This window comes from Squalius cephalus (assembly GCF_949319135.1).
Source record: "Squalius cephalus genome assembly, chromosome: 12".
Lineage (NCBI taxonomy): Eukaryota > Metazoa > Chordata > Actinopteri > Cypriniformes > Leuciscidae > Squalius > Squalius cephalus.
In genome coordinates this window covers 32,288,487-32,312,027 of record NC_137133.1, presented here as the reverse complement: position 1 = coordinate 32,312,027, position 23,541 = coordinate 32,288,487, and the positions used below count along the sequence as shown (strand labels likewise).

General features: G+C 38.7%; 1 protein-coding gene across 2 annotated transcripts; it reads right to left on the bottom strand.

Moving 5' to 3' along the window:
* Positions 1 to 482: 482 nt before the first annotated feature.
* opn8a (opsin 8, group member a) lies at positions 483 to 16,374 on the bottom strand. Of its 2 annotated transcripts, none has more exons than XM_079888819.1 (4): positions 16,189 to 16,374; positions 6,755 to 7,048; positions 2,331 to 2,590; positions 483 to 1,417 (listed from the first exon to the last, which is right to left on the bottom strand). In XM_079888819.1, exons 1-4 carry the CDS (start codon positions 16,256 to 16,258, stop codon positions 1,106 to 1,108), a joined length of 936 nt encoding a protein of 311 aa, XP_079744945.1. In that variant the 5' UTR covers positions 16,259 to 16,374; the 3' UTR covers positions 483 to 1,105. The 2 variants fall into 2 exon arrangements, with proteins under 2 accessions (XP_079744945.1, XP_079744944.1); XM_079888818.1 differs by having other exon boundaries at positions 489 to 1,417; positions 2,331 to 2,662; positions 16,189 to 16,274.
* Positions 16,375 to 23,541: the final 7,167 nt, after the last annotated feature.

The window sequence follows — 23,541 nt, the reverse complement described above, 5'->3', positions numbered from 1 at the left end:
CTCATAAATAATATTTGTGATTTTAAGATTGTAAGTCTGGGACATGGCTAAAACAATAAAATATGTACATAAAACGCATTTGCAAAGTACCACAAATGCAAAATGAAATGTTTTAATTAGCTAAAAAATGTGACCAGCTGAAGAAAGCACCTAATGCAGCTTTTAAAGGAGTTGACACACATCAGACGACTCTGATTGGAAACACGATTCCTGTAAATAGTTTTCAAATAATTCTATGTGGTAAGATACCATCTGTGCCTTATAGCTTGAAATGGCGAGCGTGACTTTTTTTTTAATCAAGTCTCAATGGAGTTTCTGTATTGAAGGAGTCATGCAAACAGCCTTCAAAAGGATCCTTCTTTCAATCTTTATGTCACCCGATGATCAGCCCCTTTTGCTGGTAATTGCAGTTTTGAATGCATTAATGTGGCACTAATAAATACAAATTCACATAGATTAGTGAAGAACAAAAAACACAGGAGGGAAATCCAAAGAAATGGTTTTAATGAAATGGAAAACTGAAAGGAACATTCTGAGACATAAAATCATTGGAATAAAGTTTTGCAAAAATAAAATCTTCATAATGATTGATAAGTCAATCAAACAACAATTCTATCTTCTTAGAAAGCATTTTTCATAAAGGATTTCAATCGCTTTTATCTCACAATGATCTGACGAAAGCGAAAAGGTTTGACGATAAAAGATTAGATAAAAGGACAAAAGAATAAGACATTGCTCAAACAGACAAACATGGGATTGTCAGTGAACAGGGAACACAAGGGAGCGTGTTGAATTCATGCTGGGTCTCAAATCACCAACAGTCTTTGGAACAGAGAATATATCCTAAGAATATCTTGAATGAAACTATATGAATGAAACTATACATTTTCTCAGTCAATTGCTTCATTTTGTGTCCTACATTCATGCAGTGCTCTACTGTGTTCTTCAGACTTGATATTGTTGAAGATGCATTAGCACACCAAGACACCAAGTGTTTCTAGGATGCAAACCATCCGGCAACCTTTCTTTCCTTTGATTTATTAATTGGAGCTTATCTCCTCACCTCTCCAATATATTTTTAGGGGTGACCTCTACCATTGTGCGTTCACTCTTCTCCTGTCTTTTGTGCCCCGCTATTTTCCTCTGAGCGTTCTCCTCTTGTCATTTTGCTCACAGCATCCCAGCAGCCTTGGTAACAACACATCCGGATTTGTCGTAGCTCTCTGCGGAAGGATTTGCGGAAAACGTAGTAGACAAAAGGGTTGTACGCCGTTGAGCATTTTGCGAAGAGGCAGGGTAGCAAGCTGACAATGGGCGCCATGCTGTCTTTGCCCTCGGAGTGAAACATGGTCCAGAGACTGATGAACACATAGGGCGTCCAGGACACAATAAAGCCAGCGCTGATCAGGATACCCATCTGAAACACAGGAGGGAAACTTGAACTGACAACAGAAAGCAGTTCTGAGTGATTCACGTTGGACACTAATGCAAAGGGCACTAATGCATTCATTCAGAATGATGGTTCCACATGCACCATTTAATAATTGAGGTTTATGAACAACATTGTGCTTAAATATCATAGCTGGCAGGTACAGGGAAAAGTTTTCAGAAATACCTGATTACCATTTTTCCCTTACCTCCAGGAGGGACAGCCCTAAAAATACACTTACAAAACACTTTAAATGACAAGCGCACATGGGGCTATTTCTTGGAATCTGTTTACTTCAATTAGTGACATTTAAGGAGATTGGATTGGATTGGATCTTCTGTAATTTGGGAAACAAACAGCAAAATATTCCTCTTAGGTTTATGATTTTAGATTGGAAACCAGCTGAGGAAATTGTTTTTGCTGTGGTAGAAGATGGAGCGGGGTGTGAATCGTCGTCTGTCACTGTTGCAGGAAAAACTGTTAAGCTTCCAGATGTGTGAACGCTCCAGGGTTTGCACATACTGTGACCCTGCATGTTGTTAAACACTTAAAAGGACAAGTTTGCAGGTTTTTAACCAGCTTTGTGTTGTTACAATGGAGAAAGAGTAGCCTATACATTGTTAATGTATATACCGACACTGTAACAATACAAAGCAGGGTGAAAATCTACAAACGGGTCCTTTAAGTGTTTAACAGCATGCAGTGTCACTGTACGTGCAAACCCTGGAGCGTTCACACATCTGCTGGAAGCTTAACAGAAATCAAAAAGACAAGCTTTCAAAGTAAATGGCTCTTTAAAAGAGAGAAAAACCCTACCCTTAATTTTGTGTACATATTGAAAATTTGAACATTAAGAATGGAGCTTAATATATTTTTGTGTGCAATATTGGATGGCCCTTACCAGGGTGACTTTTCTCTCAACGGCCCCTGAGTTGGGCAGGTTATCATTGCTCTGGATGGACTGATAAACCTTGTGGAGCTTCCAGGCGATGCCAGCGTAGGAGAACAGGATGACTCCACATGGGATCAGGGTGCACAGGATGGCCAAAGACATAATGAACGAAGAGCCGTTTAAGGAGTGCTGGTACTCGGCCCAGTCCACAGAACAGGCCAAACCGTAGGGTTCCGGCCCATATCCTCCCCATCCCAGAAGAGGAAACACTGCCCACAGCAGAGAATAAAGCCAGATGACACCAATCCATATACTTATAGTTTTTCTTCGAAACTTGCTTCCTGGAACAGATTTGAAATAAAAATTGAGTCTAGTCATGCCTATGAAGAAAATCCAAGACTTCTCAGGTAACAAATTGCCAATAACCTATTTTTCCTTAGAGTTTCTTTGTAAATGCAGAGGAGATTTGAAGTTAATTAGCAAGTTGGTAAATTTGAAAAGGAAAAAAAAAACTGTCTAATTGGAAAATCACAGATTAACCATCAGTCTGTCTATATTCCCCAATGACCTTTTCATGCATCATTCAGGATTTCAAGCATAATTGTGCTTGTGTTTCACGTTAGTACAAATTAATTAAAAAGTACACATAGTTAAGAGTCTACATATTCAATTCAATTCAATTCACATTTATTTGTATAACACTTACACATCGCTTCAAAGCAGCTTTACAGAAAATGCATGTGTCTAATTTAGAGTGATCTAAAGTTATGTATTTCAGAAATGCACACATCACGCAGTTAGCTAACAATGTACACATAGTAGATACAGAACATTTTGAAAGCTCATTTTGGATGATGAATCATACAGTCATGTATAAAAATGGGTCATACAATTGGCTGAGCGTGTCCACGAAATGACAGAATTAAATGTAAGTATCCTAAGCTACCTTTTCTGGAAAGTTTACATAGAGTGTTGTTAATATGAATATATTAAACTATCTACTAAAAATAACTATTTATTACAAGAACATACAGTGCTATGCATAAGTTTAGACACCCATGCTAAAGTTGACTAAAAAGATGAATAAAAAATCATCTTTTGAAAATTGAACTTAATGCCTTAATTAAAAAAATTACGAAAAATCCAACCTTTAAGGACACCAATTTTCTTTGTGAATGAATAATTTATCATAAATAAATAAATGTTCTTCCTTAAAATACAGGGTGCATAAGTTTGGACACCCCTATGTTAAATTCCCATAGAGGCAGGCAGATTTTTATTTTTAAAGGCCAGTTACTTCATGGATCCAGGATACTATGCATCCTGATAAAGTTCTCTTGGCCTTTGGAATTAAAATAGCCCCACATCATCACATAGCCTTCACCATACCTAGAGATTGGCATGGTTTTATTTCAGTTAGCCTAATAGTTGGTTTGATTTGCATTGAGAGATGATCTTATGGAAAGTACTCCATGTCAATCTCTAGGTATGGTGAAGGCTATGTGATGATGTGGGGCTATTTTAATTCCAAAGGCCAAGGGAACTTTATCAGGATGCATAGTATCCTGGATCCATGAAGTAACTGGCCTTTAAAAATAAAAATCTGCCTGCCTCTATGGGAATTTTATGGAAGCTTATGTGTAGCAATATTCAATTTGAAATGTAATATGCAAAATGACAATGCAATATGTAAAATGGCAATGCATTTCTGTATTTAAATTTTTATTTTCCCATCATTTGTGCAACGTTTGGTGCAAAATGAAAATGAAAATTCAATTATAAAATTTACATTTGCCATTTCATACACTAGTTTTGATATGTAAATTAAATACATAATTTAACGCTTTATAAGTTGCAAAATTAAAATTAAAATGTATTACAGAAATGATTAGATATGTTTAACATGTTCAAGCAAAAACTGTGGCAAAATTGTATTGCATTTACAGTCACAGTTAAGACACTTGCGATTGCATTTCCATTAAGTGTCACGCAATGAATGTAGCAAAATTCAATGTGCAATTTGAAAATGCATTCTGAGCCGATCACGTGCCCATCCCGCCCTGTCAATCACTGCGTGAAGTTGGCTCCGCCCCCAATCCAATGCAAAACGTCGGCAAAATAGTCCACATTCACCCAAAATAGACTGTGTGTTCTAATTTGCGCCGATAAACGTTTATTTTGTGCTGCTTCGGTTTCTTAAATATTAAAATATTATTTATTGGTAATTCTGAGGTCACTCAGCCCCCCTACATTGACCCAAAATAGTCTTGTTTGTGCCGGTTAAAGTTTCGTGTGCTGCTTCGTTGTTTAACCTGCTCCACATTCACCCAAAAAAGGCTAGGTCGATGAATTTGACCCGTCAGATTCCGTGACCATGTACCTATGTATTAATACCTTATCAATATGCTTTATAAAATGGAAAGGGACTCGCATATGTCTGCCTCATATTTTATGATTATACAGCTGAATAAACAGAGATGGTCACACATCACATTCGCCACTTTATTGAACATTACAGTCAGTTATAAATAAATAAAGAGTGGTCACATTTATTTTCCGGTAGCTATTAATACCGAATACCAATGGAGCTTTGTCATATTATGTGATCACAGGGTAATAGGCCTATGCATTTGTAAGGAAAAACTATAGGATCTCCAACATTATTGGGTATTACAGTTAATAGTAGGCTAATAAGAATAAAGATAAGCATGTATCAGACAATGACAATATTTTATATAAAACGAAACCATCAACACAGTCCAGCATCAGACAGCAGCAGCGCAGCATGTTGACATGGGTGTCGACGACGCTTGATAGGCAGAACACTCTCCCAGACGGTCCAACATCGTACTGGTTCTATCACCTGCAGACGCGTAATACTCTTCGGAAACACTACCATTTCTCTGTCCACGCTCCACTTCATCTGCTAGTGAATTTAACGCTCGTAACAGCTCTGCCTCCGCACTGTTTCCTTCCAACACAGGTCTAAATCATAGACTGTAAAAAGGTCTAAATACGCACCAAAGCCTATGTTTACCTGTTGCCGAGGTAACGGGCACGTGATCGGCTCAGAATGCATTTTCAATTAATTGCACATTGAATTTTGCTACATTCATTGCATGACACTTAATGGAAATGCAATCGCAAGTGTCTTAACTGTGAGTGTAAATGCAATTAAGAAAAAATTACATTTAAATTACAATTTTGCCACAGTTTTTGCTTGAACATGTTAAACATATCTAATCATTTCTGTAATACATTTAAATTTTAATTTTGCAACTTATAAAGCGTTAAAATGTATTCAATTTACATATTAAAACTAGTGTATGAAATGGCAAATGTAAATTATATAATTGAATTTTCATTTTCATTTTGCACCAAACATTGCACAAATGTATGGGGAAATAAAAATTTTAAATCAGAAATGCATTGCCATTTTACATATTGCATTGTCATTTTGCATATTACATTTCAAATTGAATATTGCTACACATAAGCTTCCATAGAATTTAACATAGGGGTGTCCAAACTTATGCACCCTGTATTTTAAGGAAGAACATTTATTTATTTACGATACATTATTCATTCACAAAGAAAATTGGTGTCCTTAAAGGTTGGATTTTTCCAAATTTTTTTTAATAAGGCATTAAGTTCAATTTCCAAAAGATGATTTTTTATTCCTCTTTTTAGTCAACTTTAGCATGGGTGTCTAAACTTATGCATAGCACTGTATATTTCTTGGAATTAAAAACAGGCCCCAATGTGTTAATATAAAGGAATTTTCAGCATTGATTTACCCATATTTTGAATTATGGACTGCATTGTGTTTTAGGGTGAAAGGAAATGTCTGTTAATGGAAAATGTCCTGGCAGAAAATTACATTTTTACAGAGTTTTTCTTACATTGTATTTTCTAAATGCATAAATGTCATAACTCAATCTTCCGGTGAAACAATATGCTTCAATCATTAGTCTTAATATTGACTGCAAGCTCACATTCAGATCTGCAACCATACAATCAACAACCAATGGAAAGAAACGAGTCTTTCCACCTATATTTTCAACAATCTATTTCACTTGGATACAAAAGAAAATATTGTTTCTTGTTTTTTTCTAAATCTTTGCCTACATTTCTTTTTTCATCAACTGTTGAAAACCATACGTTTTATAGGGGACCAGGGCTAGTTGTCACACTTTTTACATTGAATATTTCTCAGTGTTTAGTTTTGACACAAATCTTAAAATTCTGACTATAAAAGCTATTGAACATTTCCACTGTTATTGCCCAGGATATATAAAGAAAAAAACAACAGTTCATTAACCACATATTGACCTTTTGTGCTTGGATGCAGCAAAGTAAATGAAATATTGTATCAATAAAGCAATCAATGTTTCTAAATCTCACTTTGGGACCTAATGCTATCAGCACAGTACCTGATTTCGGAGGGTTTCCTGTTGCCAGATATCTCACTAACCCCATGATGGCCAGAGTCACGATGCTGGCTACGCTGAAGATCATTCCCATCAGGCCATAGTACAGGCAGGAAGGGTCACCTCCAATCCAGGCGTGGTTGAAGGCAGAGGCGATTGAGAGTGGGTACATGCTGAGAGCCATACCAATGTCAGTCACAGCCAGATTGACCGTGAGGAGCTCAGGAGCTTTGAGAACACTGTGACGCCAAGCGGCTGCTATCAGGACGGCTGCGTTGCCCAGGATGGAGAGGAAGGCTGGAGAAAAATTGGTGGTAAACAAAGTTAATCATTGGTTTGTTAAATACGCACAGTATAGAGTATTATTTGTATCTCTTCAGTTTAAATCAAAAACGCACACTGTATACTCAAGTGGACATCTGAAAATCTCTTTGAAAAATATGTGTAAAAAACAAAACAAAAGTTCATATCTTGTTTTTCATGCCGTAAGAGCAATAAAAACACGGGGGAAAATCCTGACTGAGGTTGTCAATTCATGCATGAAAGGGTTAAGTATCAAAATAATCGAATTATAAATTATTTGAATTAACTTTAAATTGAAAAAATATTATTATAAAAAATTATAATTAAAATGTTAGCTGGGATCAAAAAAGCAAATCGATCTATCGTATGAATGTTATTTCAGCAACGTGCCATCGTAGTGATGTAAAGGAGGCACGTGTTCTCTGCAGGACATCACAACACAAAAATCATCTCCCAAAAATGATGTTCAAAATTATGTAGGCTATGTAAAATATATGTACATAAAAGTATATTCGCATTCTATTCTCGCATTCTGTTTGTTACTTAAGGGGAGCGCACGCGATCCAATAAAATAGACTTGTCACAGAAGTTGTGTAGAAATAAACCCCCAAAAGAATGAAAGATCCGTTTGCCGAAAGCCACCTACTCAAAGTTTGACAATGTGATTATGTTAATTAGTCTTTGACTAAATATATTTGACAGATCGCACCTTGGATTACTGGGATTTGGATTATTTTTGGATGTTTAACATTCCATCAAGAGCATTTTAAGGTAAGGTTTTTATTCACTCATATCAACGGTTTATAATATGGTGTTTTTGATTGAGCTATTTGCATAGTATCGCGCACGAAGCTTTTTTATGTCGACCCCAGAACTTTACTGCCAAATTCTTGTAGACTTTTAAATGTAAAATAAATCTTTAATAAAAAATTGGGCAGTATACGTAGGCTACTAGCCTATAGGCTTATGCCTGGTCGATGTACTTTTTAGCCTATTTGCAATTCTAATCTGTTGTAGTTGCTGAAATGTTGTTTGAAGTTGCTGTTGAAACGTGTACTGTATAGGAGGACTACTTGCGAATACGAATATTTATTTAAAAAAAAACGTATTTTTATTTTACATATTATTTTGACTTTCTTTGCTGGGGTTCAAGTTTCAACCCTTAACTAGCCTACTTTAAAGGGTCAGACTCTTGAATTAGCCTATTTGTAAGTCACAAATAGGTTGTAAAGCTATTGGCAATACAATCTCAGCAATGTATGGCCAGGTCATGTCTGTTTACAGTAGGCCTATATGCATGTCTTTTCTTATTTATTTTTTGTTTATTTAAAAAAAAGAAAAAAGAAAGAGAAAGACCACTAGCCTATTTGAAAAATCGAAATGTCACTAAGCAATCATGGTGACTCTTCAACTGAAAAGATATGTTCCACATAATCTATGCTGGGATGAAAATCCACCCAAAGATCAGTTTTGCAGGGTTGAACAGTAAGGCATTTCACGGCAATCTAGCCAACGGCAGTAAAAAAAGCAGGACAGAAATCTGACTGATTCCCTTTTGTGGTCAACAGTGTTCTTGGGAATGGTCTTAAAGGGTTAGTTCACCCAAAAATGAAAATTCTGTCAGTAATCACTCACCCTCATGTTGTTCCAACCCCGTAAGACTTTCGTTCATCTCCGGAACACAAATGAAGATATTTTTGATGAAATCTGAGAGCTGTCTCACTCCTTCATAAGCTGCAAGGTAATTTCATCTGCCGGCCCAGAAAAGTTAGTCAAGACATCGTTAAAATAGTCCAAGTGACTACAGTGGCTCAACCTTAAGTTTATCAAGAGACGAGAATACTTTTTGTGCGCAAAAAACAAACAAAAATAACGTCTTTATTCAACTATTCATTTTCTTCTGTGTGGGCCTCTGACGTGAGTTCACAAGAGCACCACGACGCATGCGCGAGAACGTAGATGGGTCTCGATGTAGTGTTTAAAATGGTTCTAAAGTGTGCATTTCCTGGATGTCCGAATCGTGAGAAACCAACAAGAAAACGTAAAAGTGCCTTACCAATGCTGCAAAATGAATGGCTTACCTTTCACACTTTCCCATCAAATGATCGTGAGCGGCATCTTCTCAGTTCTCGCGCATGCGTCGTGGCGCTCTCGTGAACTCACGTCAGAGGCCCACACGGAAGAAAATTAATAGTTGAGTAAAGTTGTTATTTTTGTATTTTTTGCGCACAAAAAGTATTCTCGTCGCTTGATAAACTTAAGGTTGAGCCACAGTAGTCACTTGGACTCTTTTAACCATGTCTTGACTAACTTTTCTGGGCTGGCAGATGAAATTACCTAGAAGCCAATGAAGGAGTGAGACAGCTCTCAGATTTCATCAAAAATATCTTCATTTGTGTTCTGAAGAAGAACGAAAGTCTTGGAAGGTTGGAACAACATGAGGGAGAGTAATTACTGACAGAATTTTTATTTTTGGGTGAACTATCCCTTTAAAGGCCTCCTGAAAACAAAATGGAAGTTTTTTGGCTTTTTAGTATGAATATATTAGCCTTACTGTTATCTATAAGCTAGTGTGCTCCAAAACAATGAAAAAAATAGCATTTAGAGATAAGCATTCAAAACGTACAGTCTCTCACTTCCGTCAATATGGATCAATGATTTTAATGACATCACTCTGCGCTTCAGCTTCTCATCAGATTTTCTGTCCAATCAAAATGCTCTCTAGAATCTACAGTCCCCGTCACCCAAAAACACACATTATAAATATATGCTGATGTTGTGGCTAAAATCGGTCACTTTTTCACACACACATACACTGCACATAGTGCACTAAATAAGGAATAGGGAATGATTCAGACAGTGTAGATATGCTTTCCATTGGGGCAAATGAAGTCTGGTTTCACTTTAGTGTCACGCGAACCGTGAGCTGAGTGATGTTATCAAGAACGCTGCATTTCCATTTTTTTATTTGCGTACTTGGTATTGAAAAACGCCTACGATAGCACAGAGCAGATCATAAGCGTGAGTTGGCGCAGACCAGAAAACGTATCGGACCCATTTGAATTCTGCACAAAATGCTGTATTTTAAAGCGAGATGGAGGAGAAACTGTTAAAGATTATGAGGAAACTGTGGTTTTACCGAGCTCTATTGGCTATTTAAAAAAGGCGAGGAGCTGTTCAATATGTCCTGCCCTTTCCTCCTGTTTCAGAGGAAATTACGTCAACACACTAATTAATTCTGTGCTTTTCAAGGCACTTCAGGAGGCCTTTAAGAAAATGTGTCTTTTGAGAGATGGCATCTGCTCTTGCAGATCAGCTGTATGTAGTATTCAGTTTAATGTTATTCGGTTCCCAGCAGCTCCAGTCATGTTGCCTGAGGCGGGAAAAAAGGTAAACAACATTGCAGGTCATACCACACTGTAGTATTTTGCAAAGAACCGTGCGAAAATAAGTCAATATTCTGCTAATTGTATAGGTATGCTAGGGGAGTTTTGCAAAAATGTAGGCAGAGGCACATTTGATTATGGGTTGCAGCCCATTATGTAATGCAAATTAAACAATTCTCAATTCAATGAGCTAGTTACGCAATTAATAGCTTGCACAATATTAAAATTATATTGAGGCAAGTTTCTAATTGAAATATGATTTATCGTTAACTCATGGCTGATGTGTGACGAAGGCAGGCTTTACAGATTGTGCTTTATTTACAGTATGGTTTGTTGGAAGCAGGTCTTTTCACATTAGCACACTTAATGTCACATCACTGACATTTACCTATGTCAACATCTGTTCATGTCCTGTTCATAAATAGATGTATAAATACAGGCAGGGACATTAACCTTATGACAGTGTTAAAACAGATTCTGAGAAAAGCCTAACAGGTATTCTTTGAAGCTGTCGCATAACAACAGATGCACTCTGACATGAGTAAATCATCTTGCATTAAAAAACGCAGGCAAATTAGAAAAATAATTACAGCATGATTTTTTTCTGCGGTCTGATTTTTTAGATGCTCAGTTTACATTGAGGTGCCAAAAAGTAATTAAGCAAAAGAACAATATTGCTTCCTATCCTCTGTTTAATCTCACTCTAATCAGACAAAGCGCTGACATGCTATTGCGTCTTTGGCAGAAAAGCATTAAATTAGTATTTAATAGTGTACTGAGCAGTTAAACTGTTTACATAACTAGATTTAAAGCTATTTCTAAAGCCGTGCATGTTTTGTTAAACTCCTGCAATTGCATGTCAGACAGCAATGGGACAAATTCATAAATCGCTGTCAGATATTTCTTGGTGCATTCTTAGGGATTTGCATGGATCTGGTGTAAACAGTAAACACAGTCAAGTGAGCTTTCTCTGAGAGCATTTAAAGACGTTCATCATCTCTGATTTCCTCAGCTCAGTGGAGCACAGTCACATTCTCTTGAGCACATCAGGAAACGCTGGTCTGTCCTCCGCTCTGCTCGCAACTGTGTCCGAAAGCTGAAAAATGCTGCCATATGCATGCTGTTATAGGATTATCCTATTAAAATTCCATAATGTTCAGTTTTTAAGTATCTTTACTTAAAATATATTTTTCAAAGTTAAATAATACAACAGATTATTGGAGTACATTTTACAAGAAAATACCATTTCAGTCTTTCTACTTGCCATTTCTTTGTAATTATTTGTGAAATTGAGCAATTTCTGAGTAATTCAAAGTAAATCTTATTCCCTTTTTTTTTGTGTGTGTGTGCCAAAAGATTAGATTTTCTTTCCAGTTTATTTCTAGAAATATACAGTCACTGAAACTGAAATTGAACTTGCTCTAGATCTTTTCAACCAAAGGTCCATGAAAGTCATATCTGCATATTTCATTTCGATAAGGATGCATGATAATAATTGTAATGTTATTGCTGATAACTGAGTGCAAAAGTGTCCAATATTAAACATTCTGTACTGTTTTGACTAAATATATTAAAAATGAAACACTAAAAACTCAAATCAAATGTTTTAAATGCTACAAGTGAATTTTTAGGCACCATGCACAGTATGAAAAATGCATATTCATTTTGAGATTTGCTACATTTAATAGTGTTCTTAAATGATTAGTGAACTATCTCAGTGAACTTTCAGAGATGAGCATTATAGGTGACAGCAAATGTAATCTAAATGTAAAAATGGAGGAATTGCACAATAAATATCAAATATTGACAGATAATGATTTAAAAAACAGTAATATCACCAGATAATTGATAAGGTACTGCTATATCATGCATCCCTAACATTAACTAATAATCTAACAAATATTATATAATAATTATATATAACAAATTACATTTTTTAGGTGAACGATACTTTGAAAAAGTAGCCTACTGTTGAAACCAGTTTGAGACCTGAAGCTGTGCCTGTTTTTACTCAAATACTGCATATTAAGTTGTTGTCTGAAGGAGCAGCGATGCAGCTATCATAAGCTTCGGACACAGCCGTGTTCTCTCATTCTTACCACCACCTGAAATGCAAAGCCATCTGCAATGATTGCGTGGGCTGCTAGAGATCTAATGTAAATGCACTGCACTTGTAAGTGCCACTTATCTATATTTTAGATATAAACATTTGTTGCATTTGTCAAACAGGGACATTCAGAGAGCACATATACTGTAATACTCCTATTGTGTTGACAGAAGGTTATGTTGTGTGCAAGTGTACTGTACGTCTAACCCCCCCTGAGGGCATAGGAGAAACATGCTCAATGACCTTATTCCTCTGACCTTCAAATGAGATAGAAAGAGCATTTCTTCAGCTTCACAATATGATCTAATGCATGACGCTTTCATTTTATTCTTTCCCAGAGTTGTATAGGTATCTTCTGGTATTATACATGAATTGATTCTCAGAGTATGTATGTATAAATGTAAGATTTTATTTTTCATGTTTGTGCATTGCATAACCTGAGACAGTCAAACTGCAGATACATATCAAAACAGATATCCAGAGTTAGCACTTAACTTCTGGACTTATAGAGGTCTGTAATGGCTTTCAGTAGCTGTATTTGTACTTATTTTCTTATTTTTCAGCTATGGTGTGCTATACATGGCTAAAAAGTCATTATAACACACAACCCTTGAGGTTACTGCAGTAAATTAACATGGAATCAGTGCAAATACAAATTGTGTTGCCCAATTCACCACCGTTTTAAATAATTGATAATATTTTAAATCAGTGGTTCTCAATTCCAGTCCTCGTGACCCACTGCTCTGCACATTTTGTATGCCTCCCTTATTTAACACACCTGAACCAGATCATCAGCTCATTAGGAGAGACTCCATGAACTGAACTGAGTGTGTCAGATAAGAGAGACATACAAAATGTGCAGAGCAACGGGTCCCGAGGACTGGAATTGAGAACCACTGTTTTAAATAATGTATCAGTGGTATGATATCATTGTCACAGCAACAACATAAAAAAACAATGTGTTAACCCTTAAATTATAGACTTAAATTACAGTTTGTGATTTTTTTTGATTTTTTAGCTTTCATAGTGGTGCACAGTAGGAATGTTGGCATACTTGGAATAATTTGACGAGTTGATAGAAGTTGAGGGAAGATTTGAAGATGAGAAGCACATCTTTTAGAGCATGTTGCGACTGTATTTGCATGCAGTAGCGCTGGTTGCTGTCTGAGTTAATCTCTGATTATTCAAGTGATTTTGATTTATTAACCCACTTGCATAGTGGTTTTCAACACCTGCTACATTTAAATGCCTGGGAATTTATGTAACTTGTGCGCAATAAGCCATGCATGGGTCTATAAAAATAGCCTTTGTGGCTCTCTCTCTTCCATGGCTCTCTGACTTTGACATTTATCTCTGTACATTGTGGCTAAAAATGGTGAATGACTTAATATACCAATTACATTATCTCCATCTAGATTATAAAACAATATCTGAATGCAACTTGAAAGGGATTGAACAATGATCATTTCATGTATCTTAATGAGTGATCAATCTGTCCTTGAGGCTTACACCGATCTAAGAATGAAATCATGGCTAAACATATTCAGAATTGAACTTTGCATTCTTCATCTAGTTGGTCTGAGATCTAGTTTGATTTCTAATTAATTGCTACCTTGGAAATCCAGAGTTCTCGCGAGAGACCAAGTTGAATTTGCTCAGCGAGTTACTCTGGCGTCGAGTAATGATGCTCATTAAATATGCCCCTCTGTCTGAGCTGCACCAATCACATCGGGTTATCTGATATAGGCGGGCCAGAGGCGAGCTAAATAGATGACGACAGCGCTGTGACGTCGAAGTCATTAGTAAACATTGCAAGATGGCTATGGAAGAACACCAGTTGTTTGAAACGGCTTTGGCCGCTACAATGAACGAGTTAGACTTGGCTTTTTATCTAAAAGAGGAAAAGAAGACGCCGCTCGAATCGTTCCTTTGCAAGAAGGGCGTTTTTGCTGTTTTGCCGACCGGATACGGCAAGAGTCTAATCTACCAGAGTTAGCTCCACTGGTTGCTAAGCGTATGGGGCTTGTTGTGATTGGCCGTAGTGTTATCCAATTGCGTGCAGTGAGATTTTCAAATGCATGCTTGGTGCCCCTCGAGCTGGGCGATTTTCATTAGTCGATGCCAGACCATTAATCTTTCAGATTTAGGTCTGGATTTCCAAGCTAATTAATTGCAGCTTGTTTAGCACCAAATCCCGTCACCATTTACTGTGTGCAAAATTGTATAATAATATTATAAATAACTTTTAATTAGTAAGTTAGGTATGCATGGATGTTTTGGATCAAAGTGGTTTTGTTCTTGTATGTGGTGGTCATTAGCTGGTCCAAGCTGGTATTAGTTGGTTTAACTGCTACCATGTTCCTTTAACCAGCTTGACCACCTTAAGCTTGTATAATCAGATGGAAACTTGTTCCTGATCCAAGCACTAACTTGCATCAGCTATGATGTTTATTTTATAAAGTTAACAACAAGAAATCTGTGAATTAAAAAAAAAAAAAATCTTTAAATGTTTTGGAAATATATGTTCACCAATTTACTTAATCAAAACCCAGTGAAAACAGTAATATTGGGAAATAGTATTAAAGTATTTTATTATTATTTTTAAAAATAAGTTCAAAAAAACTTCAAATGAAATTGTTCAACCAAAAATGTATATTGAGTTAAAGCAACGTAATAATATGTAACATAAACACAAATTTTTAAGCTGGCTACTCAAAAAATTAAGTCACTTCAACTACTTAATTTGAAGCCCTGAAACCAATTAATCTTATTCATTTGAGTTAAAAAACAGAGCTATCATAGCAAATGTTAAATATAACTTATTTAGCATTTATATTAAATGAACATGTAAGTCACTGGCGACTTTTCATTATTAGTATTAGTATTATACTCTTCTGCACTCTTCATGGTAACCACAAATAACACTTAATTTCAACATTTAATCTCTTTATCTGTCTTATGCAAAGCATACTGGGAACTAGAAACAAAACATACGTGGGCTTAATTTGTAAGATTTTCAAGTCGGCAAAGAATCGCTTTGGAATCGCTTTGTGACTCCCAGAACTCCCAGTTATGATTACTGTCTATCAAGCCAGACAGTCAAACAGGAGGTTGTGATTTGCTGGCATGCACCCTCAATGTTAATTTGAATGAAATGCCAATGCCCCCCTGACTAAATCGTGAACAAGGAAATTACTTGAGTCTAGTGATAACAGTGGCTCCACACTGTGGCTCTGGGGTAAAGCAAATGAAACGTGATATGTTTGCCAATCCCTTGCATATAAAAGTCACCATACCTGACAGAATTTATGTACACAGTCAAATGTAAGATAAAAAAAAGTATATAGTAGATCAAACAACTGCAAAAATTAACTAATGGATAATTGGATATGTTCCGTGTGAATGATTCAATTTCTCACTCAAGTCTCATTTAAACTAAATGCATATTACACGGATCCTTCAGAAAATATTTTTCCAATCATTGACAATCATTAGTATTTTAAAAAGAACTTGGAAGAAGGTTATGAAACTTTTTTTTCTCCCACTTTCTTCATGCATTAAATAATTCAGAGAGTTGTCATTAATATTGAAAACGTAAAACCTTGTATATTTCAATAGCAGTATGAAAAATCAGCACTTACCAACCACCAGCAAGTACGTCCCCGCACCATAATCAACAGCAGGAGACAGTTTAGAGGTGTATCGATCCATTCCAGCTTCTCAGTCTGAATTGTCTGCAAATGACATCCTGGGGTTTTCAATTTCATCTCCATTTCGCCAGGAAAAACACTCCAATTTGACATCCTGTAATTATAATCATTAGCACTGCGCACTTAATTTCTCCCTCACCTTTTCATTCAGAGTAATCCCTCTTCATACTGTACATGGACGACCACACAAACTCATTACTCGTGTGCTACTTGAGCTTGCATAAGAATCATAGAGACCCATCCAGTTGATTAGGATTGCAACTCACTGGTGTGACAACGTGACAGTCTATAGCGTCTAAACTGTCCACCTCATTTCATGGAAATTCTTCAGTACAGCAAGATAATGCCAAGAAAATGTGTCAAAATCGAATTCTGGGATGTGTCACTATTGCAAACTTACCCTCTTATATATTGCAGAAGATGAAACTCATCGTTATGTAAGTGCATTATAGCTATACTTGCCTAAAATGCTCAAGTGTAGCCTACTATTTTATTAACAGAAAGCTGTTCTTGCAGTCTATTTGATAATATTTTATATATTCAGTGTGTGTATTTAATATTCAATCACATTTTGCATGATTAAATTCCAAAATGTCTCAAAATTTTGCATCAGGTTGGGGAATTTGTGTTACTGGTAGATATTGTTTCATTCTTAGAGACAAAAATGATCAAAATGAAATAGTCTACAAACCTACATTAATATCAGTGGATCACACAACAGTCATGTCATTTTATTACAGACCCCTGTATGTGTGAACTGTTCTTTTGAAGCATTATACTTTATTTTTAACACTGTTATTGTGTGCCAACCGTCTCATTTGGAGCTCTTCTGACATCATTTTGCACATCACCTTGGTTCCCTCAACAAAAACCCAATAGGATTTTTTTCATTGGCTTTTAGAAAATGAGCTTTGTGACTGACAAGTTTATGATTCTTACACATTTTGCTCATCAAAATAATCTTCACAAATGAACACAACTTGAATTTTGAAGCCTATATGCATTTGCCAGAAGCAAAAATCTAAAGTTAGGCCATAACGAGTATAAAGGCTATGAAAGTGGACTAGCAAGTACAGTAGTTTACCTGTTCGGTGTTATGACGTTTAATGTCCCCGACAACCTCTCTAGTCCCATTTTGCCACTTTTTAGCAAGTGACTTTTTTAAAACTTAAAATCCTGAGCGTAATGTTGTGATGTAACCATATGGTCCACTCCAGGTTTTGTCCCTGTTCTTATAAATTACTTTCATTTTGCTCAATGACTTCAATCTAAAACTGCAAATGCAGAGCATGCAATAATGACAATAAGATCGTTTAACTCGTAGGGTATTACTGATGTATTTCTCTTGTAGAGTAAAACATGGAAATGTCTTGAGCTTGTGTTCACCACAGACCTTATTTCAGACATTTAATCAAAAACCCATTCAAAAAACCCATTGACTTTGGGATGATGAAACCAGTCATAGGATCATTGGGTTATAGGCATGAGTATGTCATGGGTTATCGCTCCCTGCCATAAGAGTCACTCACTGAATTTTATTGCACCTAGAATTTTACCATCGATCTTTCTCTATTCCAAGCAAATGTCACTGCTTTTCTTCATTATCAGCTGTAATTTCCAGAGGTGTGACTGTAGTATTCAACAATCAATACCACCAACTATTAAAGCTTCATGCTATTTTAAGGGTTCTTCTGCTCTCACTGAAGGACTTAGTTACATTCATACCTGACTTTTAAGCCAGCAGAAATCAAATCTGCCTGATTCATATTCGTGTTTGCGAGTTCTTATAATAATTCCACTGATGCACACAAAAGATGTAGGCTATTCATTTAAAAGATTAAAAAAAGTGGCTTGCTTAGACATTTTTCATAGAGTTTGTTCACTATCATTCGCCTCCGTTATTCATGTCCATCATTTTCTGTTCATAATTTGAAAGACATTTTGCCCTTTTTGGATGTGGTTCCTGATGGCTTTCAGTGGGTTGAAATCTTTATTTTGTTCATGTGCAATGTCTTAATAATGTGGCAAAAATATATACAAATATATTTTATATGCATTTTTATTATTCAAACCGACGAAATGTTTCCGGAGGCGGTCAGACTGTGCGTTATCTAGCACTGATATTGAAAGCAAATTACTGAAGTGGTGAATAGGTTTTCAGCCCTCACTGTGCTTTTTCACTGTCACTGTCCCAGTTCTTTTAGTGTGCCAAAATGGATAAAAGTGCAGCTCTTGTAAAATTTAGTGTTTTGCTTTGATTAATGGATGTCTATAAAACTCAAACAAAGTGACAACACAAATTGGGAGCAGGCCTGTGATTCTTCACGCCACATAAAGAGAAACACTTTACTTTCTAGGTCACGCCCTGATTGGTCAAAACTTCCAATATTAATATGTAACACAGGCTATTTCTTTAAAGATGTGTGCCTGCATGTGTGTGTGGATATGCATGTGCATACACACACGTTGTGTTTTCATGTTTTATGGGGACATTCATAGAGAATGATGATTTTTTTTAGGGATGCACGATGTATGTTCATTTTTGGTGTTATCGTTATATTAAAGCCGATAAATAATGGATTATTTCCTTCAGCTGAGACAATTCAGATGTGCACTGTTCGCAATGATGGTTTTGAATTGCTTGATATATGATTGGAATCTCTTAAAAAAAACGAAAATGCAGTTAAGTGCAACATGCACAGCACAATTCTGTCAAATAGGCTACATAAAATTATAATGAGAACATTATCATTGTGTGCTTGGGACGGGGCTTTTAATAGTGAGAGTTTTGCTTTTGTGATCAGGCTCTCAAAATGATATAAAAATTAGGATTTAGATGGCACGATGGCGGATGAGGCAAGAGAAATGGCAGCGAGGCAGCTCAATAGATTTTGGTACAGGTCTCATCTCCCAGAAATATCTAGGCATTGTGAATTTGCTTTGAATGGCTCAGCCAAGGTCCATGAAGAAACGTCTCGGTTACGTATGTAACCCTCGTTCCCTGAGTAGGGAACGGAGACGTTACGTCGGATGACGACAAATGGGGTTTCGCTTAGAAAGCCTATCATCTTCGAGTATATAAAACGAGCCAATGGCAAAGAAATGCCATGGGTTTGCGGAATTTGCATAGCGTAACTCCGCCCCACCCTGGGGGTATATAAGGAAGTCGCTGGCAACATGCAGATATGTCTTCGCTGAGGAGCCGAGACTGAACTCAGGCGTTCCAGTGGTACAGCGGAAGTGGCAGGGAGACGTAACGTCTCCGTTCCCTACTCAGGGAATGAGGGTTACATACGTAACCGAGACGTTCCCTTTCGTAGTCATTCCGAGTTACGTCGGATGACGACGAATGGGGTTCCCAGTGTAATCACGCCACCTCTCGACTGTCTTCCAGTGCCCTGCGTAATTCTGAGCTCCCTGTCGTGAGACTAGCACTGACGAAGGAGTCCTACTTATCACAGGAATACCAAGGTACACTGGGAAGCATATCCCAGTGGAATATGCAATTATGCCCAGCCCGAAGGGGGGGGACTTGGAATACACATATGACCCCGGGGGGCTGCATATGGAGTAACTCTGGGGTGTCCAGCCGCAGGTGGAATCTTTCAACCCCAGGGGTGGCAAGGTGGCTTGCCAAGGGAAAGACACACGCTCAGAGAGGCTTACAGTGGAATACACATGTGGGGGTCACCCAGAGGGGGAACCATGCACATGGAGGCACCTAGCCAAGCGCGAAAGCTGCCGGTGGCATAACTCTGGCGTTGACGTCGTCAGTGCTGGAGGAGACTCAGGGCTTATTAGGCTCACCTGAGAAGAATATCGCACGTATCCCATCCGTGGAGAGGAATGGCGAGCAAGCGAAGACACCTGAGCAGAATCTAGTACCGGCTAGTTGAAGCGAGTACATGAGAAGAAACTGGCTCCACTCGGAGATTGTAGAATCTCGCGAATGTGTTAGGTGTCGCCCAGCCTGCAGCTCTGCAGATGTCTGTTAGCGAGGCGCCATGCGCTAAAGCCCAAGAGGATGCCACACTCCGGGTGGAGTGGGCCTTTTCAAGGGGGCATGGTCGACCTTGCTGCTGGTAAGCCAGAGCAATGGCGTCCACTATCCAGTGAGACAACCTTTGCTTGGAGAGAGCCTTTCCCTTCAGCTTCCCACCATGACAGACAAAGAGCTGGTCTGAGGTCCTGAAACACTGCGTTCTGTCTACGTAAGCACGGAGAGCGCGAACTGGACAGAGTGCCAAGGCTGGGTCTGCCTCCTCCGAGGGCAGCGCTTGCAGGTTCACCACCTGATCTCGAAAGGGAGTGGTGGGAACCTTGGGCACATATCCAAGCCGGGGTCTCAGGATCACGTGAGAGTTAGCCGGTCCGAATTCCAGGCACGCTTCGTCAACCGAAAATGTCTGCAGGTCCCCTACCCTCTTGATGGAGGCCAATGCAACCAGGAGCGCTGTCTTCATTGACAGGAACTTAAGCTCCACTGATTGCAGAGGCTCAAAGGGAGCACTCTGCAGGGCAGTTAAAACCACTGAGAGGTCCCAAGAGGGTACGAGGGGAGGACGAGGAGGATTCAGTCTCCTCGCTCCCCTCAGGAATCTGATGATCAGGTCGTGCTTTCCCAGAGACTTACCATCAACTGCGTCGTGATGTGCGGCAATGGCGGCAACATACACTTTCAGGGTGGAGGGAGACAGCCTTCGCTCCAACCCTTCTTGCAGGAAGGAAAGCACGACACTGATCGGGCATTTCGTGGGTTCTAGATGTTTAGAAGAACACCAGTTGACGAAGAGGTTCCACTTCAACGCATAGGCATGTCTCGTGGACGATGCTCTAGCGGAAGTGATGGTAGCCACCACCGCTGGTGGTAGGGTACTCAACCTGCCTCATCCCGTCCAGGAGCCACACGTGGAGGTTCCAAAGATCGGGACGAGGGTGCCATAAGGTGCCCCGTCCCTGAGAAAGCAGGTCCTTCCTCAGAGGAATTGGCCAGGGAGGTGCTGTCGCGAGGAGTACTAGTTCTGGGAACCAGGTGCGGTTGGGCCTAGAGTTGGGCGATATGCTCCATTTTCATATCGTCCTATTGTCAGCCTGTGAGATCGGCGATACACGATATTACACGATACACGATATATATTAACTTGCTTATTTACTCATTAATTTGCTTGTTTTATTACTTGTTTTAAATGAGAATCTTTTCTATTTTGCTAGCAAAGGTGGAGTGTGTATTAATAGGCTAAATCAGGTTATTTCCTGGTATAGTGAGGTAAAAAAAGATCCTAATCATTCTTGTATCTGACTCGGAGTATTTCAACATGTCAGCGGGAAATTTACGGACACACATTATCCTCTCATGCCGTTACAGATGCAGCATTTTGACTGTAGGCTACTTCTGCACGAGATGAGAACACGTTTTAATTTCTTGGGTCAAGAAAGAGTCGGAGTCTGCGATATATGTCCTCCTACCAGTGCTCTCTCTCTGTCTGGATGCACTTCACTTATGCGCACCGCACTTCAATAAGCCCAAATAACACGGGTTTTAAATGCCGGGAGAAATCAGAGGCAAAAATCTAAAAGTCGATCGGTTACACTTAAACTTATGACTTGACTCTGATGAAGGAAAACGGGTTAATGCGTTTACATGACCACATGCATTGTCAGTTTATTCAGCATAATCGAGTTAATAACGTGCATGTAAACGCGCCCTGAAAGTGAAAGCAGAAACTGACTGAGCTTCTGCATTAACGGCGCGTTCTCTCAGAGACGACGGTGGATATAACGGTACAGCAACTATCTTAATTTACTGGCTTTAATATTTTTCTTTTGTGGACTTACATTATTGACAGTGAAAAAATTAGAAGAATATTTCTTGTTAAACAAGTTTGAAGTTGCTTGTGATTTTCACAGATGGCAGAGTTTCACAGATGCTTCGAAAACTAAAGACTTTTATTAGGCCTAGGCGGCCTATATAATTTTATTGATATTATTATTATAATTAATATTTTGTAATTGCATTGTTTTTAGTGTTATTAGTGTCATTTAATATTTTGTTAATGTGCTATGGAAACAAAATACTGACGAACAACGATGCCGCGTCTTCATCTTGGCTCTGTATAAGAATGATGCATCTGTTAAAACAAGCACTCTTGACAATTTGTGAATGGATCACCTTGCAATTAAATTTCGTTGTGGGGTGTAGTTTTTTAGTCTGTTTTAAAAACATTTTCTTTGAGGAGTCCTCATACGCGCGCGTCGGTGATGTCGCAAGTGTGGTTATGTGGTGATTTGGTTATGAATTTAGGCAAGGCAAATATAATTGTAGTTCCTAATTAATTTAATAACTATACTAGCTTCATAATAATAATAATAATAATTTAATACATTAATGGGAAAACAAGCCAATTATCGTATTGATATCGTCAAAGGCATCTGCCATCGTCGATATCTCTGTCTATCGTCGATACACGATACTATCGTCTATCGGCACAACCCTAGTTGGGCCAATACGGGGCAACCAAAATTACCTGCTCCTCGTCCTCCCTGATCTTGCGCAAGGTCTGCGCAAGAAGGCTCACTGGGGGAAACGCATACTTGCGGAGGCCCCGCGGCCAGCTGTGCGCCAGTGCATCCGTGCCGAGCGTGCCCTCGGTCAGGGAATAAAACAGGCCGCAGTGGGACGAGTCGTGGGAGGCAAACAGATCTACCTGTGCATCCCCGAACTGGTCCCAGATCAGCTGGACCATCTGGGGATGGAGTCGCCTATCTCCAGCAGGAGGCCGAAGCCGAGACAGCTCGTCGGCCGCCTGGTTCAGGTCTCCCGGGATATAAATGGCTCGAAGCGACCTCAGATGCTTCTGACTCTATATGAGGAGGTGGCGAGCGAGTTGCGACATACGGCGAGAGCGTAGACCACCCTGACGGTTGATGTACGCTACTGTCGCGGTATTGTCTGATCGGACTAGTATGTGCTGACCTCTGAGCAACGCACAGAAGCGGTGCAGAGCAAGACGTACAGCCAGCAACTCGAGGCAATTGACATGCCACAGGCGCTGGGGTCCTGTCCAGGAGCCCGCGGCAGCATGTCCATTGCACATGGCACCCCAACCTGTGGTGGAGGCATCTGTTGAGACAACAACATGCCTGGAAACTCGTTCCAAGGGCACTCCGGCCCGAAGAAAACTGAGGTTCAACCACGGGATGAAGGTTTGACGGCAGGTCGGAGTCACTGGAATTCGGAGCGTGCCGTGATGCCATGCCCACCTCGGGACTCGATCGCAAAGCTAA

Excerpts from the sequence above, each read along its gene's own strand:
- opn8a (XM_079888818.1), bottom strand. The coding sequence starts at position 16,258 with ATGGATCGATACACCTCTAAACTGTCTCCTGCTGTTGATTATGGTGCG. Across the intron at positions 7,049-16,188 it reads GACGTACTTGCTGGTGGTTG|CCTTCCTCTCCATCCTGGGC; the intron begins GTAAGTGCTGAT and ends ATTTTTCTCCAG. Across the intron at positions 1,418-2,330 it reads TTGAGAGAAAAGTCACCCTG|ATGGGTATCCTGATCAGCGC; the intron begins GTAAGGGCCATC and ends CCTGTGTTTCAG.